We start from the raw sequence: 16162 nt of genomic DNA, 5'->3' as shown, positions 1-16162 counted from the left end.
TACTCTCCTTCTGCCTCAGCCTCCCAAGTGCCTGTACTACTTTTTATTCTGATGTATAAATCATGACTATAACTTTTTTCAGGTATTTAATTTGCAAATAAAGACTGAACATATTCAAGATACACCCCAAGATGACTCAATCCATATACATGTGGCATCGTGGCTGCCATCATCAAGTCAGTTAACCCATCCATCACCACTAACTAGGCTGGCCTGTGAGACGACTGTGGTTTGTTTCTTTGATTGGTGATTTGTGTGGGAAGGCCCAGCTCTGTGCATGCGATGTCGTCCCTGAGCAGGTGATCCTGGGTACTAAATGATAGGCTGAGCAAGCCATGAGAAACAACCTTTACCTTCCTCTAGACCTTCAAGTGTTGCCTATCTTATGACTGACCCTGTGCCCTGGCAATATGTCTCCTTCTCTCAGACTCAGGTCCTGGCATACCCCTCCACCCTCTACATCTAAAACTTAGGCTGTCTTGGCTTCCACACGTGACTGAGAGGTATTTCTCTTCCTCTGTGTGTAGTGTCTTTTTCATCTTGCACTGAGTCCTTGAGGTTCACCTGTGTGGTTGCTAAGAGCGAGGTTGTCTTTTTATTGTGGCTGAGTATCCTGCTGTGTAGATGGATGCTTTCCCTGCCCACCCATCCATCAGTGGTCACTGTACACCCAGAGCAACCTTTTATCTTTATAAGTTGACTCGGGCATTTGTCACAGTAAGGGAAAGCTGAGGGGCAGAGCTTGGGGACCTTGACCCTTCAGCAAACAGAGAGGATACTGGGAGCTTTCCTGATCCTTCTCATGGACACCTCTTTTAGATTCATTTCCTGACTCCTACTGGCCTGCTTCCTTTAGCCTCTTTTTCTTCCACCACAAAACGCAAACACCCGTCCCTCCAAATCCAGAATTTCCTAATCATCCCTCCAAATCCCCAAACCCAGAATTTCCTAACCCTTCAGTTCTCTGAAGAGCTAGTTTCAAAAGATCAGCATCTGCAGCTTTTCTGTGACTAACATTTTGAGGGGTCTGTTGTTGTTGTTGTTGTTGTTGAAAAAGTTTTACATTCTGAGTTCGCCTGCTGTGCTTCCCACCTGCAGGCCTTGGGCCTCCTCACTCAAAGCCTTTTCCCATGTCTTCCTCCTCATCTCCCACACTGGCTCTGCGCTTTGGACCTCTGTAGTCGCAGTTCCACTCAGCTCCACTCTTGCCAACAGGGATGTTTGGTTTGTTACTGTTCTCTGGCTTTGTTTCTTCCATCCCACAATCTCGTTCTTTTAGACGGAAATCCAATCAAGCTTTCTGTATCCGCTCACCAGGAAGAGGTTCTATGCATGCAACTCTTCTCTGGCAGATGAATGTCCCCTCTGCTGCTACTTCGCCCCCTTCTGTAGACTAAAGGGATCTGTAACGGGCAGCAGCCAGGTAGTAGGTGCTAATGGAGTCTAGGGGCTGGGATGTGGTGGTTTGGTTCTTAAACCTTAATTTCTTCACCCAAAAGGGACATTGCTTGCACTAGAAGCTAGGATTAGGACTACAGGTTGGCTCAGGAAGGAGTGCTTGCTTGCCTAATAGGCTGGAGGCCTTAAGTTTCATCCACTGTAGTGAAAAACCCAAAGCACAAAGAAACTATAATTGCTAAGTGAATATTAAAGACCTTTTTTTTTTTTTCTTTTTTTCGGAGCTGGGGACCGAACCCAGGGCCTTGCACTTGCTACCACTGAGCTAAATCCCCAACCCTGAAATCACTCCTATTGAATCTTCCAGGTCACATTCTGGACTGGGCCTTGTCACAATGAACAATGTTCAATTTCAGACTCTACCAAATCACTCACTCACTCACTCAATCAATCAATCAATTAGTCGATCTATCTATCTATCAAATCTGTCTGTCCACCTGTCCATCCGACCGTCCATCCACCCACCACCTACCTATCTATCTATCTATCTATCTATCTATCTATCTATCTATCTATCTATCTATCTATCATCTATCTATCATCCATCCCACCCATCTATCTATCCATCCATTCATCCACCCACCCACCCATTCATCCATCTATCTATCTCCCCCCTCTTTCTTTCTCTCCATTTCTCCTATCCACTTGCCTCAAGGAAAACAAGAATCCATCCCCTCCCCTCTTTCCAGAGTCAATAAGCCAACAAGTACTACTTTGAAAGGTTTTCCTGTGTTGGTCCCTGGATGTCTTCCTGCCTTCCTTCCTCAGGTGTCTGCTCAAGCATAGAAGAGTCCCCTCCCCAAGCAACCCCACCTCACACAGCTGAGAGTCTCAGCTCCCTTCAAGCACCCTCTGCATTGGCCCTGGTCTTGACTATGAAAGAGCCCTGATTCTCACCCTTGCAACTCTGGGCATCCCAAGTCCACACTGAGCTTACATGACCACAGGTAGTCGAGGCTTTCCTCATAGACAGAGCTGGCTGGCTTTTGGGACATACTATGACTTCCACCCCCACCCTAACCCGGGGTTTCTGTTTCTTCCCTGTTCCGGCCCCTCCCCCACTGCTAATACCCCAATCTCTAAAATTCAGCTTTTCACTTTCCCAGACTATTTCCTGGGGATGTTCAATTCCCTCCTGTCTTTTGCTCCCTGAGATCCATCAGCCTCCCTCTTGGGCAGGGCCCAGCTTCGCCCTTTCACTGGACACCAAAGCTCTGTGTGTGGCACCCAGGACACAGGCCTTCCTCCCAGAACTCCATCCTGGAAGGGACTTTCAGCCATACTGGAAATGTCACTGGCTTCTTCCTCTGCAACCTAAAACCTTCCCATCAAGTCCCAGATACTTTTGGCACCCCCTCCCCAAGCTTTTGTTGTTGATAGCCTGAGGTAGACCTACCTTTTACTTGTGGGACAAAGGGCAAGAATGACCCTTCCCCTTCCTCTCACCTGAGTCATTCTCATTCTTTAAGGCCACATGTGTTCCTGCATGGTCCACACTGTACCGGGTCCCCTCTCTGAGGAGAATACTAAGGCCTCAGGGTTGCTCACTGAACCGGTACTCCCATGCACACATTCCTGGTCCTCCTGGGATGGTTTGTGGACACAGTTTGAGCAAGTGACACCAGGAGATGTCCCCACCTGGGATCTCCCTCAGTGCTGAGGCCTCCTGTGACCTACTCTTAACCTTTTCTTCCCCTTTCAGTCTCTTGCTCCTTCCGGTGGCCCCTGTGAGTCTTGGAGGCTGAGCCTCATCTTTTTGGGCTATTTGACCCCCAGAGCGGCCTACTGCAGAATGAAGGCCCTCAGCTCTAGGGAGGATTTGTTCCTACCTCTTTACTCCCTGTTGAGGAGGTGGAAAGCAATGACAGAGAGCAGCCTGACTGTGTGTCTTGCCTCCTCCTCCTTCCGGCCCCAGCCCTCCACTTCTCCAGATCTCTATCTGCCTCTGACCTGTGATATTCCCCACACCTTGCTATCACAATCGTGAAGGACAACAGCGGGTACAGCTCACTTGGTTGGCCCCTCCCTCTTATATCTGCTGCAATGCTGGGGTTCTGTCCTCTAGGGCTTTGCTCAGGGGTGGCCCACAGGCTGGAAAAATGAACGTGCACAGAGAACCTGTCATAACTGCAGTGTGGGCTCCAGCGGGACCTCTCATGTCGCAAGCTGGCTTCACGTGATACAGCCAGGCCTGCAGCCAGCTCCCTGCCCCACCTATAACGTTCCCTTCAGGAGTCCTGATCTCCCAGGCCTCTGACTCACCAAGGAGGCCCTGGCCCACAGCTCAGCTCTGAGAGCCTTAAGTCACTTTTGGCTTGTGGCCTCCAAGCACCAAGGCACAGAAATGAAGGCCACTCCTGCCTCTGACTCACTGCACCTTCTCCCCTAAGGACTACATTCTCCCCAACTGTGAGTCACACACGTCCTGGCCACACCAGTTACCAATGGTATGGCCTTGGACACACCACTATGTGCTGGAGCTGCAGCTTCCTGCCTACAAGGGGAGGTTAAGTCTATGGATCTCACAGGGTACCTGTGGGCATAACAAAGGCCATTCACGGATCCACTGTTACCGTTACTGTAGGCAGCAGAGGTCAGCCATGCACAGCTGTGTGCTCTGCAGGGCGCCAACAGCAAACCAACCAATCCAAGTCCCATCCCTAGGAGCAAGGAACAGGCAGGGATATAAGGTGCGTGTCCCAGGCCAGCAGGCACTCAGTGCATGTTGGTTAAGGAAATGGAAGCTTCTGCCTCAGCCCCTCCTTACTTCCATTCACAAATCTCTACCCAGAAGTCATACCTGGATCAGAAAGACGCAGGGCTGAAAGCTACTTAGGTTTCTAAGGGAAACTTTACATGGTCAAGTAGAGGGCTTGCTGGGCTTTCGAGCCGTTAGTGACTACAGAATAGCCGTTATGACAAGATTCCAAACTCGGTCCTCCCTTGCCTGCACCAGTCTACCAGTGAGATATCAATGAGACTGACTTCCATTTTCCAGTCAGTTTATAGATTACTCCTCTTTTGCTCTTCATGTCCTCCAAAGATGGTAGGATCTGGAAATACATTTTCTCAGGGTTCAAAGCTCCTGTCTCTTGGAGGAACTGGCTGGAATGGCTTCTGATCTACCCCTGGGCCTTGTCATTGTAGGAGCAACCATTGTGGCTTCCTCATCTTCCCTGGATCATAGAACTTTAGCCAGAAGAGGCCGTGGAGCCTCGACTCACCCCCCCCCCCCCCCCCCCACCCCCACCCCCACCCGCCTCCACTTACCCTCACCCCACCCCCACAGACACAGTCTCCTGGACAAGGAACTGAAGCTGGACTCTCCCAATGTTAAGGCAGCTGGATGTGGAGATTTGAACCCCGGTCTTTGGCCCTAGCTCAGAACCCTTGGCATGAAGTCCCGAGGGTGTCCACATATCCATAGCAGCATGCAGTGAATACTGACGACCAGCAGGGACCAGACAATGGTGGACAGATTTGAAAATATGGATCAACAGGACGAAGAGGTCACCTGTCACTTAGCTTTACCTTCATGGCCATCAGGAAAAGACAACCAGGAGGGAACCTTCACTGACCATAGTTAACAGGGGCTGTGATGGGATACAAGGGAGCTCACTGGGACAAAGGAACTGTACGTTGATGGGGTATCCCACGGACTGTGCACACTGGTCAACTCATAAAATACATTCTAGAAATGGTGCATTTGTACTCCGTGTAAGTCTGGTTTCAACTTGTAAAAAGTGTAGCTTAAAATGACATATAAGCCACTTTTCTCTCTCTGTGATGAAATACCTGGAGAGCAGTAACTTAAGGGAGGAAGAGGAGAGGTCACCACGGCAATGTGAGCGTGAGGTAGATGGCTGGTCATGTGGCGCCCACGGTCAGGAAGCAGAGAGCAGCGGATCCTGGTGTTTAGCTCCACTTCTTTCTTTTATTCAGCCCACGCCAGCCCATGGATGCTGCACCTCTGTTTAGGGTGAGTCTGACACTAATCTCATGTAGACAACCCTCTCACAGACAGGCCCAGAGGTTTGTGTCTCCCGTGAGCCTGTCAAGTTGACAGCTGAGATCACCCACAGCAGTCACTATCTCATGCTGATAATTGCTCGGGATTGAGTAAATTGCAATCAGATACCCAACCTGCAGCAATGTCTGGAAGAACCATGGTGACGTGAGGCAAGCCTGAGGGGAGGAAGTTAGGTCTTCAACGAACGCCTTTCAGGCCCTTTCCGGGCTTTTCCCTCCACCTTCCACGAGGTGAGCAATTTCCTTCCCAAGGGCTCCCACCACAATGTGTTGATTCAGCCCATGGCAGCCAAGACAATCAACTATGGATTCAAATCTCTAAAATTATGAACCAAAGGGATCCTTTTGTTTAGATAGGGTCTCACTATGCATCCCTGGCTGGCCTGGAACTTAACTTGCCTTATAAACCATTCTAGCCTTGAGCTCACAAAGACCCATTTGCCTCTCAGGTCCTGGAATTAAACATGTGCACCACCACATCCAGCTCTTATAAGGGCTTGAACTCTGTTATTTTGTCATAGCAACAAAAACCAAACTGTTACAATTGTAAGAATAATGATTTTGAAGCCAAAATAAAATGCCCATGTTAGGGCTTCAGGATCCTGTCCAGTCAGAGAAGAAATACAGCAGCTAGGTAGTCAGTCCTGCTAAGGACTCTCCTTATCTTGACACCCTGAAACCAGCATGACCTAACCCAATACTGACCCCACCCACATCTCTGACAGGCCTCACCCTCCTGGCACCCTAGTCACCCATCAGAGCTCTGGCTGCATTTCCCCACAAATCCTCATCCTGGATTCCTCACATTCCCTTCCTCTTCCAAACCCTCGTCCGGGTATCTATCTGCCACGCCCTGCCACACCTCAACTTGGTCAGTGTGCCACTAGACTTCAGATCCTAATTATCTGCTGCATCGGTCTCTTCTGGGGCCTGCAAAATTCAGCATGGCTTCCCCGATGTAACACACCTAGACACACCTCTTCCGTCCCCTGGGGTCTCCTTCTGCTTGTCTCAGACCCAGCTTTGAACTAAGCATAGAGCCTCAGCAGAGGAGCTGGGGTGGGCTGAGAGGCAGTGCAGGCAGGAGAAGAAAAGTGATGTCAGGAGAGGTGGGGACCACTGAATCCACAGGTCAAAGCTCTCTACGTCTTCCAATGATCAGGAATTTTGTCCCCATCCAGCTGCTCCTCCTGAGGAAAGCTCTGAACCGCCAAGTCCCTGCCTTATATTTAGCTATGGTTTTCATCCCAGCCCTCCATTTCTGCTCCCAGAGAACAGAGAGACCTAGTTGCTCCTAGTTCACTAATCCCTGTCTCCCTGTCCGTGCAGCCTGAGCGTGTATTCTCTGCTGTCGTCTGGCTTGGGCAGATGCTCTGTTCATTCATTCTAGTTCTTGTCCGTGGCTCAGAGATACTTTAACTTTTACTATAGACACAGCCCCTGTTGACCCAGGCTGAACTTGATGTTATAGGAATCATCGATGACGCTGCTGGGGTTGAGGTTCCTCAGCTCGTTGATAAAAAAGCGTCATCCCTTCTGGGAACTCTTATAAGGGATGGAACATGAATGATCCGACCTCCATGCGGTCTTTTAGCCACTGCAACAACCTTCTCTGGGCACCTGAGGTGCCCATTACACTGTGTTCAATGGTTTGTATGTGCTTGGCCCAGGGAGTGGCACTGTTGGGAGGTGTGGCCTTGTTGGAGTGGGTGTGGCCTTGTGGGTGTGGGCTTTAACATCTAGCTGCCTGGAAGTGAGTATTCTGCTAGCAGCCTTCAGATGAAGATATAGAACCTCAGCTCTGCTGCACCATGTCTGCCTGGACTCTGCCGTGCTCCTGCCTTGATGATAATGGATTGATGATAGTGGCCTGAGCCAGCCACAATTAAATGCTCTCCTTTATATGACTTGCATTGGTCATGGTGTCTGTTCACAGCAGTAAAACCCTAATACTGTGGAGACCTCACAGTATTTTTGTGGATCAAGAAATGATGAGTTTTAGGATAGCCAGGACTATGTAGAGAGACCCTATCTTAAAAATAAATAAATGAATGAATGGATGGATGAATGAATGAATGAATGAATGAATGAATAAATGTAAAAATAATCTAAGCCAAGAATAGTGGTGCACACCTTTAACCCCTTGGGAGGTGGAGGGAGGCAGATGTCTGTGAGTTCAAGGACAGCCTGGTCTGCATCACAAGTTCCAGGACAGCCACATACACAGTGAGACCCTATATTGAAAACAAAACAAAACAAATAAACAAACAACAAATGGTAGCCAGGGTGAAGTGGCACCCCTCCCCCCACTCCCAGTCTCCATGAACTCAGGTGGCATTCCAATGCCTGGCCATGTTGCTCTGAGGTAGGCCCTTCTTCAGTGAGTCCCTCTCTCCTAAGCCCCTCATGCAACTTCCATCTGCTTGGCTAAGTGTAGACCTGACTGTTGGTGAAATGTGAGCAGACCTGCAGGCAGGGAGGGGAGAATATACTGTCCCTTTGCATGTGACTCTGGTGTGTGTGCTTCAGGCCTCAAATCTTGCCTTGGACAAATCCATTCTCCATCTCCAGGGAACCCCTAGCTCAGTTGCGACCCTGAGGATAAGGCATGCAGTTGGGCTAGAGAGAGAAACTGGTAAGAAAGAGTGTGTGGGTGGGTCCTGTGTACTGGTCCTACTGCCCCTGTTTCATAGGACAAGGCAATGGGACCACTTAAGTCTTCCCCAGTCTCTGACCCACACAGAATGCAATGACAGCTCCGACCCATGAACAGCCGCTACACACAGCTTCTGTGTGTGACTTTTGCACCCATAAAGTCTTCATGGCTTCACCACCCAGGACATTGTCCCACCAGTGTGGTGCCCACTCTCAAAAGATCCCTCAGGTCTCTCACTACCTCAGATCCCCATTCAGGAAGGAGGTCCATGTTGGGAGGGAGCTGGGTTTAACTGTATAGTCCTGGGTCACTCTACTGACTCGCCCCTTTCCTATTAAAAGTGTCTCAGTTTGGATGACATGTTCGACTTGCCCTGGAGGGAGCAGCCAGCCCCTGGGATGAAGCTTCTCATATAAAGAGGCCACTAGCCCAGCTGGACTTGGTCATCACGTGATGGAAGGGCTCTGTCCTTGTGGACTTCAACTTTGCTCAGACCCTCGTGAGACAGGCCAATGCTAACACTCCCCCTTGCCCTGTGCCTGCCTTCCTGCATCTGCCCTGATCGTCTCCTCCCTCCGCTCTCCTATAGTTCTCTTGCTATCTGGAACTCTCTGTGTCTAGAGTTATTCAGGAAATATTTACGAGCAAGTGGGTTACACAAACCACTTTAAGCGTTCTCCTTAAAGTGCCGCCTGTGATTGGGACAAGGAAGCCTCAATTACACAGTGATGCATGACTGCTTCCAAACGAGCGGTGCGCACCGCGGTTCTTGTTGGTGATTGTTGGGGTGTGCAGATTTCCCCAAATCTCATCAAACCAGAGTGGGAAAGGATTCTATGCGCTGAATAGACCACTTAGCCCAATGAGTCTAACTGATAACTGTTCTCTCTGTCTATTCTAAAGCACTGAAAACTGATGAAGTCAGAGAGGTTGCTCACCCCAGCAGTCCTGCTGAGAAACCATTAGGTCCATTGCCATGGAGACCAAAAACTCTGAAGACCAGGGAAAACCTCAGAGAAAATCAGTGAGCAGCTTATGGAAAAGCAAACACGGCCCGGCTGAGACAAAGCCTGGGTTACCTCCGGAGACTGCCAAGGAGACTCGGAATGAAGAACCCCGCTGTCTCATCCCAATCCAGAGGAATTCCCTCTTCAATCGTGCTATGAGACACAAGCACAAGGCCAGGAGTATGTCTGAGCGGAGAGCCAATGACCAAGCAGGTCAGTAGCAGGGACACCTGTCACGGGAGTTACTGATGCTCAGGGTCTCATTAAACGAAAGGGGAACAAAAGGCACTGGAAATGGTCGGGGACCGGTCCAGCAAGGTGGGGCATTTGAGGTCGTTATCTAAAGAAGTCACTTTCTGCCTTAGTTAGGGTCTTATTGCTGTGAACAGATACCACAATCAAAGCAAGTTTTATAAAGGACAGCATCTATTGGGGCTGGTTTACAGGTTCAGAGGTTCAGTCCATTATCATCAGGGCGGAAGCATGGCAGCATCCAGGCAGGCATGGTGCAGGAGGAGCTGAGAGTTCTACATCTTCACCCAAAGAAAGCCAGGAACAGACTCAGCATCCCAGGAGGAGCTAGGAGGAGGGTCTCCAAGCCTACCCCACAGTGACTCACTTCCTCCAGCAAGGCCACACCTTCTAATAGTGCCACTCCCTGGGTCAAGCATATGCAAACCATCACATTCCACTTCCTGGGCTAAGCATATGCAAACCATCACACCTTCCCTCCCAAAGTCTGACAAAATGTCCTCTTCTGAGAAAGTGTCACACAAGTGAGTATATGTATGTATACATACATAAATACATACATATACATACATACATATAAATTTTTTTCTAGTAGGAAGATGGCACTGTCCACTCCCTGGGTCATTTGGACATACAAATATTTCCTTTTCTGTTCCTGTCAGCATTGGGGTTTCTGTTGTCACGACTGTAAGTGAGAGTAAAACCTTGGGGTGTCTTTGCAGTGAGACTTCTTGACTCTAGCATGTCGGTTCTGGTCACATTTCATCTGCTCAAAATATGTATTTGTTAGGTAGAATAAAGTTCAGAAACTTTTGACAGTGGGGCATGACACAGCTGCGGACATCTTTCCTGGAGGCAGACCACAGGGCTGAGAAGGGAGCATGCTGGGATTGCAGAAATGCTGGGAGCATGCTGGGAGCCAGCTTCCCAAAACCTGGGCACGACAACTCTCTTCAGAAAGTGTGCTATCCCCAGTGTGTTAGAGGTACAACTCAGCTTTGGGACCAGAGGCTTCGGTGACTATTCAAAAATATTATTTAAACTCTATATTGGGGTCTTTGCAGCCTGAAGCCAAACGACTCCCATACACATAAAATTAACATATACACACATGTGCACACACACAAGCACATGCACACACGAGAACTGTGCGGCCCAATGAAAATACAATACATATCCATCACATGTGTCATTTTATATCTTCCAGTGGTCATGTTTTAAAAAATACAAAGAGGAACTAGAGAGGTGGCTCAGTGGTTAAGAGCACCCGTTGCTCTTGCAGAAGAGCAGGGCTTAGTTCCCTGCATCTACACGGTAGCTCACAATCACCCATGACTCCAGATCCATGAAACATGACATCCTTTTCTGACCTTAGTGGGCAAGAGGCACCCATGTGGTGTGCACGCATACAGGCAAGCCAAATACCCACACATAAAATGAAATGAGTAAATCTAAAAAATGTTTAATGGCAAGGAAATGAACAGTTTAGGGTACTACTGTGTCTTGTCAAATATAATAACACTTCCAAAAGATTACACCAATACATACAGTTAGTAATCAGTATAACACTTGTCTTAGTCAGGGTTTCTATTCCTGCACAAACATTATGACCAAGAAGCAAGTAGGGGAAGAAAAGGTTTATTCAGCTTACACTTCCACATTGCTGTTCATCACCAAAGGAAGTCAGGACAGGAACTCAAGCAGGTCAGGAAGCAGGAGCTGATGTAGAGGCCATGGAGGGATGTTACTTACTGGCTTGCTTCCCCTGGCTTGCTCAGCTTTCTTTCTTATAGAACCCAAGACCACCAGCCCAGGGACAGCACCACCCACAATGTGCTGGGTCCTCCTGCCTTGATCACTAATTGAGAAAATGCCTTACAGCTGCGTCTTATGGAAGCATTTCCTCAAGGGAGGCTCCTTTCTCTGTGATGACTCCAGCTTGTGTCAAGTTGACACACAAAACCAGCCATTACAACATTTATCAGTAATAAATCTAAAAGATTTTTAATGGCAAAGAAATGTATAGTTTATTATAGTAGTGTATCTTATTAAATATAATAACACTTCCAAAATATTATACCTATACCTACAGTTAATAATCAGTATAACAGTTATCAGTGTTACAGGAATATATACACACATACACACACACACACACACACACACACACACACATTCCCACACATCTGTAATCCCCGGACTAGGCAGAAGGACTGAGAGTTTGAGACTAGCCTGACTATGTAATGAGATCTGTCTCTAAAGAGTAACTTATCAGTGAGCTGCTTTAAGCGCTTTGCATACACCGTCTTTGAAACTTGTTGAGTGTTTTATAGCTCAGCCCTTTGTGTTAACTTGCCAAATCATCACTGGAAATAAATACTCGATCTGGATTTAGATCTCATAAAATGTACAGTCAAAAAAGTAAATTTGCATACCCAAATTGTTCCAAATATTCTTAGAAGTTTCCCAATCATCGAACCCGCCACTCCGTTTGCACGTTTGGGTTTAAATTAAGCTGAATGAAACGGAAACTGAATTTCTACAAGCCGTACTACCCATATCTCAAGTATGCGAGGGCTTCATGTGGATAGTGGTTGCCCTGTCGGACAGAGCAAAACACATGTGGCTGCCAGAGTGGGGCCATAGGGGACTTTCCACGGTGGGAGAAAAGGTAGGTACATTCATCTCCTCCCCGTTGTGATAAAATACTCAAGAGAGATCAACTGGAAGGAAGAGAAGTGTTTGGACTCGCAGCTGCAAGAGGGCTCAGTCCAGGATCCTCGGGACCCACTGCTTTGGCCAGCTGTGAAGCCAGGAATCTAGAAGGTGGCAGAAAGTTCAGTGAAGGAGAGTGAGGAAAGAGGATCAGAGGAAGAGGGAGGGTCTAAGAAAAGATAAGCTATACCCTGAGGAGATTGCCCAATGACCTGGCTTCTTCCCCAGACCCCACCTCCATTAGCACGCACCAGCTCCCAATAGCGCCACCAGCTGGGCACAAAGGTTTTAACATGTGAGCCCCTGGGACCATCCCATCCAAATCCGCAGGGCCGTATTGAGATGAGGTTGGAGAAGGAAACAAGAGAATCAGAGAGTGTTTGTAGCCCCGCTGAGGCAAACCTGGGGACACAAATGGAGAAGACAGCAGGGTCATGTCCTTCCCTGTCACTGCCACTGGTGCTCAGCCCACAGATAAGTCAGTCTCAGTAGATACATGTTGCTGGTTAAACGGCCTCCTCACTCCTCTCTGGAGTTAACCATCTACAGCCACCTGAGAGTCCCTGACCCAGGGTCTATAGGGAACCCTGTGTCTGCTTCACTGCACAGGTTGGGGAGGGAACTAGGAGCAGACAACATGGCCCTGGCTACCAGGCTTCTCTGATCTCTGTCCTGAGGACCTAAGACAGCACATACTCTGAGGTCACCACATGGCAGGTTGGCGCTCAAAGGCACAGGACTCCCCACCCCACCCCATTTCACCTGAGGAACACGTGCCCCTTGTGAGCACTGCACTGGCCACTGGGGTGATGGACCATTCCAGATCGCGTGTGATTACCCATGGATTAGGACTCGGGTGTCCAGATTAGGTGTGAAGAGGTTGACAGGCTACAAACGAGTTTGTCCAGGAGAAATGAGCTCGTGTCGGAAGCTTCGTGATCCTGTAAGCATGAGCCAGACTTGCATGTGAGGTAGCTATTATATTTCCATATTATATATTATATTTATATTTTATATTATATATTTCCAATACCTCCCTTCCACTGACTCTCCCTCCCTCTCTCCCTCCCTCCCCCTTTCCCCCCCTCTCTGTTTGTGTATATATATGAAGTTGCGGGCTGGAGAGATGGCTCAGTGGTTAAGAGCACTGACCGCTCTTCCAGAGGTCCTGAGTTCAAATCCCAGCAACCACATCATGTCTCACAACCTTCTGTCCATCTGTAATGCCCTCTTCTGATGTGTGTAATGACAGCTACAGTATAGTTTATAATAAATGAATGAATGAATAAATAAATACATAAATCTTAAAAAAATCCCAATATATGGCATTGCTGGCATCATAGTTATAAGCTCCACTGTAGTGACATCCCAGGCCGTCAAACACAGCATAAGACACAGCAAATATCCCTTTGGGGAGTGAGAGGAGGAGTCACCCCGACTCTGCCTTCTCAGGATGACAGAACTTTCAGTCAGAGATTTTCCTGAACGAGAGAGATGCATATTTTCTAACTTGCTCCATTTTTTTTAATGTCACAGATTTGCCAGCAACGAGGAAATCTGTAAACGAACCCTTGGCCTTCAATCTGCCCCAGGGCAGACTGCCTCCCTGGAGAACACCAGCACAGAGAGGCCCAGGAGCCCAGGAAGCCAGGTGAGCCATGTAAGCCCAGAAGGGTTTGGGCCTAAGGGCGCGGCAGACCTTCGTACCACCAAGTCTTCTCAGAGCTACAGGATGTCACTTGTCATTTTAGTCATTTTGTTTTGATTTGAGGAAGGGTCTCATATATTCCAAGTTTGCTTTAAAAACCACTATATAGCTAGAGGTGAGGTGTGTGTGTGTGTGTGTGTGTGTGTGTGTGTGTGTGTGTGTGCGAGCTTGTTGTAAGCAATTTTCAGAACTCTGTTCCTTCACTGTGGGTTCCAGGGATTGTACTCAAGTTGTCTCACTTGCAAGGCAAACAAGCACTTTTGGTTGCAGGATATTTGATCACACTGTGAACCCTGGGATCTTGTTGTACATGGGGAAAACATCTCTAGTCATGGTACGGCTCAGCCCTTAACAAACAACTTTAATCCCTCTGGCTGGAATATAGACTCACCCTTAGTACACACCTTTAATCCCAAACAAAAGAAGTAAACTTAGTTTGTAGAAGGAAGCCCCCATGTTTGAAAATGATGACTAATTGAGTGGCAGACAAAGTGACAAGACAGAGAAAGATTTGATAGAATAGAATATGCCCAACTCTCATGAGAAGAGAGAGGAAAGGGAAGTTACTGAAGAGAGCAGTGCAGAGAGAAGGAGGCAGGTAGTTTTTACCAGGAGAGCGGTACAGCGACAGATTAAAAAGAGAACAAGCTAGACACAGGCGAAGACAGAACGAGCCAGAGAATGAGAAGGAGCCAGAAGGTTAAGACAGATTGCTAGTTTGAGGCCAAGCAGAGCAATACAGGAGAGGCTGAGAGAAGCCAGATTGAATCAGGCAGCTTGGAGAAGAGTTTGAGCCAAAAGAGCTGAGTTGAACCAGCCAGCCAGAGTTCAGAAGGAACAGGAAAGGGTGAGCTTATTCAGCAGGAAGTCTCAGAGACCGAGAACACTGTGGGCCCAGATAAGATGGTGTGGCCGCTAGGAGCTTCCAGGACTAGGACTAGGTTAGCAGACTGAGGCTGTAAGCCTCAGAGACCGCAATTGCAACAGGAGAATTAACGTCACATTTACAGCTTTTACCTGCTGAACCGTGACCTGGAACTCCTGATCCTCCTGTCTCCACCTCTCTAGTGCTGAGATTCCAGATGTGCACCACATCTGGCTCGTGCAGTGCTGGGGATCAAACCCCGGGCTCCTCTGTGCTAGGTGAACACGGCGGGCCGAGCCACGCTCACAGATGCTTGGTTTTACTTCTCTTACGGGGACTTGATTGCTTGTGTTTTTTCAAACCACGGTTTTCTTTTGTAAAATACGATCTATTCTACCACAGATATGTGTTCTAAATAGTTTTCTACCATGTGCTGTAGTGTGGTGGGATTTCAGAGTGTTCGCTGGGCTCTCGTTTGTTGAATATTTGGATATTCTATTACTTAGAATTGAATTTAGCTACTTGTCTTAGACACAGTTTCTATCACTGTGATAAACCACTATGACCAAAAGCAAGTTGCGGAGGAAAGGGTGTATCCGGCTTCCAGATCACAGTTTATCATCAAAGGAAGTCAGGACAGGAACTCAGGCAGGGCAGGAACCCAGAGGCAGGAGCTGATGCAGAGGCCATGGAGGGATGCTGCTTACTGGCTTGCTCATATGGTTTTCCCACCCTGATTTCTTACAGAACTTGGGGCCACCAGTTCAAGGATGGCACCATTCACAATGGGCTGTGCCCTCCCTCATTGATCACTAATTAATGCCCTGCAGGCTTGCCTGCAGCCAGATCTCATGGGCAGATTTTCCTAATTGAGGTTCCTTCTTCTCAAACGGCTTCGGTTTTTCTTCACATTGACATAAAACTAGCACAGAACTTGTAACAAAAGCCACATGACCCAGTTCATCACAGGGGGTGTCCATTTGGCTCCTATGTAAAAGAAGTCTGAAGGTCATGACAGAAGCTCCTTCATGCCTTCAGGGACCTAGGTTCCTTCTAGCATCCCAGTGTCATCTGCTAAGATGACTGCCAGAGCTCCAGCCATCACAGCTACAGTTCAGGAGGGAAAATGGGAGGGGTGAGTGGTTCCTGTTAACCCTCTGCCTTTCTTTCTAAGTGGATTCCTTGAAAGACTGACCAGCCGACACTACTTGCATCTCATTGGATAAAACCATGTTGTGTGACACTTCCGTTTGCAAAGGCCCTTGGGAAAGGAGTTGTTTCATGCCAAATCCAATTCTCTCCCTCTGTGCACGGGCTTTCACTCTAAAACATCATGGTTTTAATTTATTTAAATTTATTTAAATTATCTCTCTGCGCTGACCATGAGGTTGATTGTGTTTATATGCATTTCCTGACTTTCTTTTGGGTAGTGGCCATTTATTTTTTAGTTTTTTATGTCCTTTATATGCCAA

The 16162-nt window shown here is 48.0% G+C and overlaps 2 protein-coding genes across 2 annotated transcripts in view; one reads left to right on the top strand and one right to left on the bottom strand.

Annotated features, from left to right (window-relative positions):
* The window catches only part of Ngef (neuronal guanine nucleotide exchange factor), a 96712-nt gene that overhangs the window by 20940 nt on the left and 59610 nt on the right, over positions 1–16162 (top strand). Inside the window, exons 2-3 of the mRNA XM_032901562.1 lie at positions 9047–9363; positions 13654–13768. Of these exons, the coding sequence (XP_032757453.1) occupies positions 9120–9363; positions 13654–13768 (359 nt within the window). The 5' untranslated portion in view covers positions 9047–9119. The remainder of the gene's footprint in view (positions 1–9046; positions 9364–13653; positions 13769–16162) is intronic.
* Neu2 (neuraminidase 2) overlaps positions 1–16162 on the bottom strand; it is an 85523-nt gene that overhangs the window by 43470 nt on the left and 25891 nt on the right. The gene's annotated exons all lie outside the window — the stretch shown is intronic.

The sequence above is a fragment of the Rattus rattus genome, chromosome 4 (genome assembly GCF_011064425.1).
Source record: "Rattus rattus isolate New Zealand chromosome 4, Rrattus_CSIRO_v1, whole genome shotgun sequence".
In the NCBI taxonomy this organism is placed as follows: domain Eukaryota; kingdom Metazoa; phylum Chordata; class Mammalia; order Rodentia; family Muridae; genus Rattus; species Rattus rattus.
The sequence above is the reverse complement of the archived record's forward strand: the minus strand, read 5'-3'. Positions and strand labels throughout refer to the sequence as shown.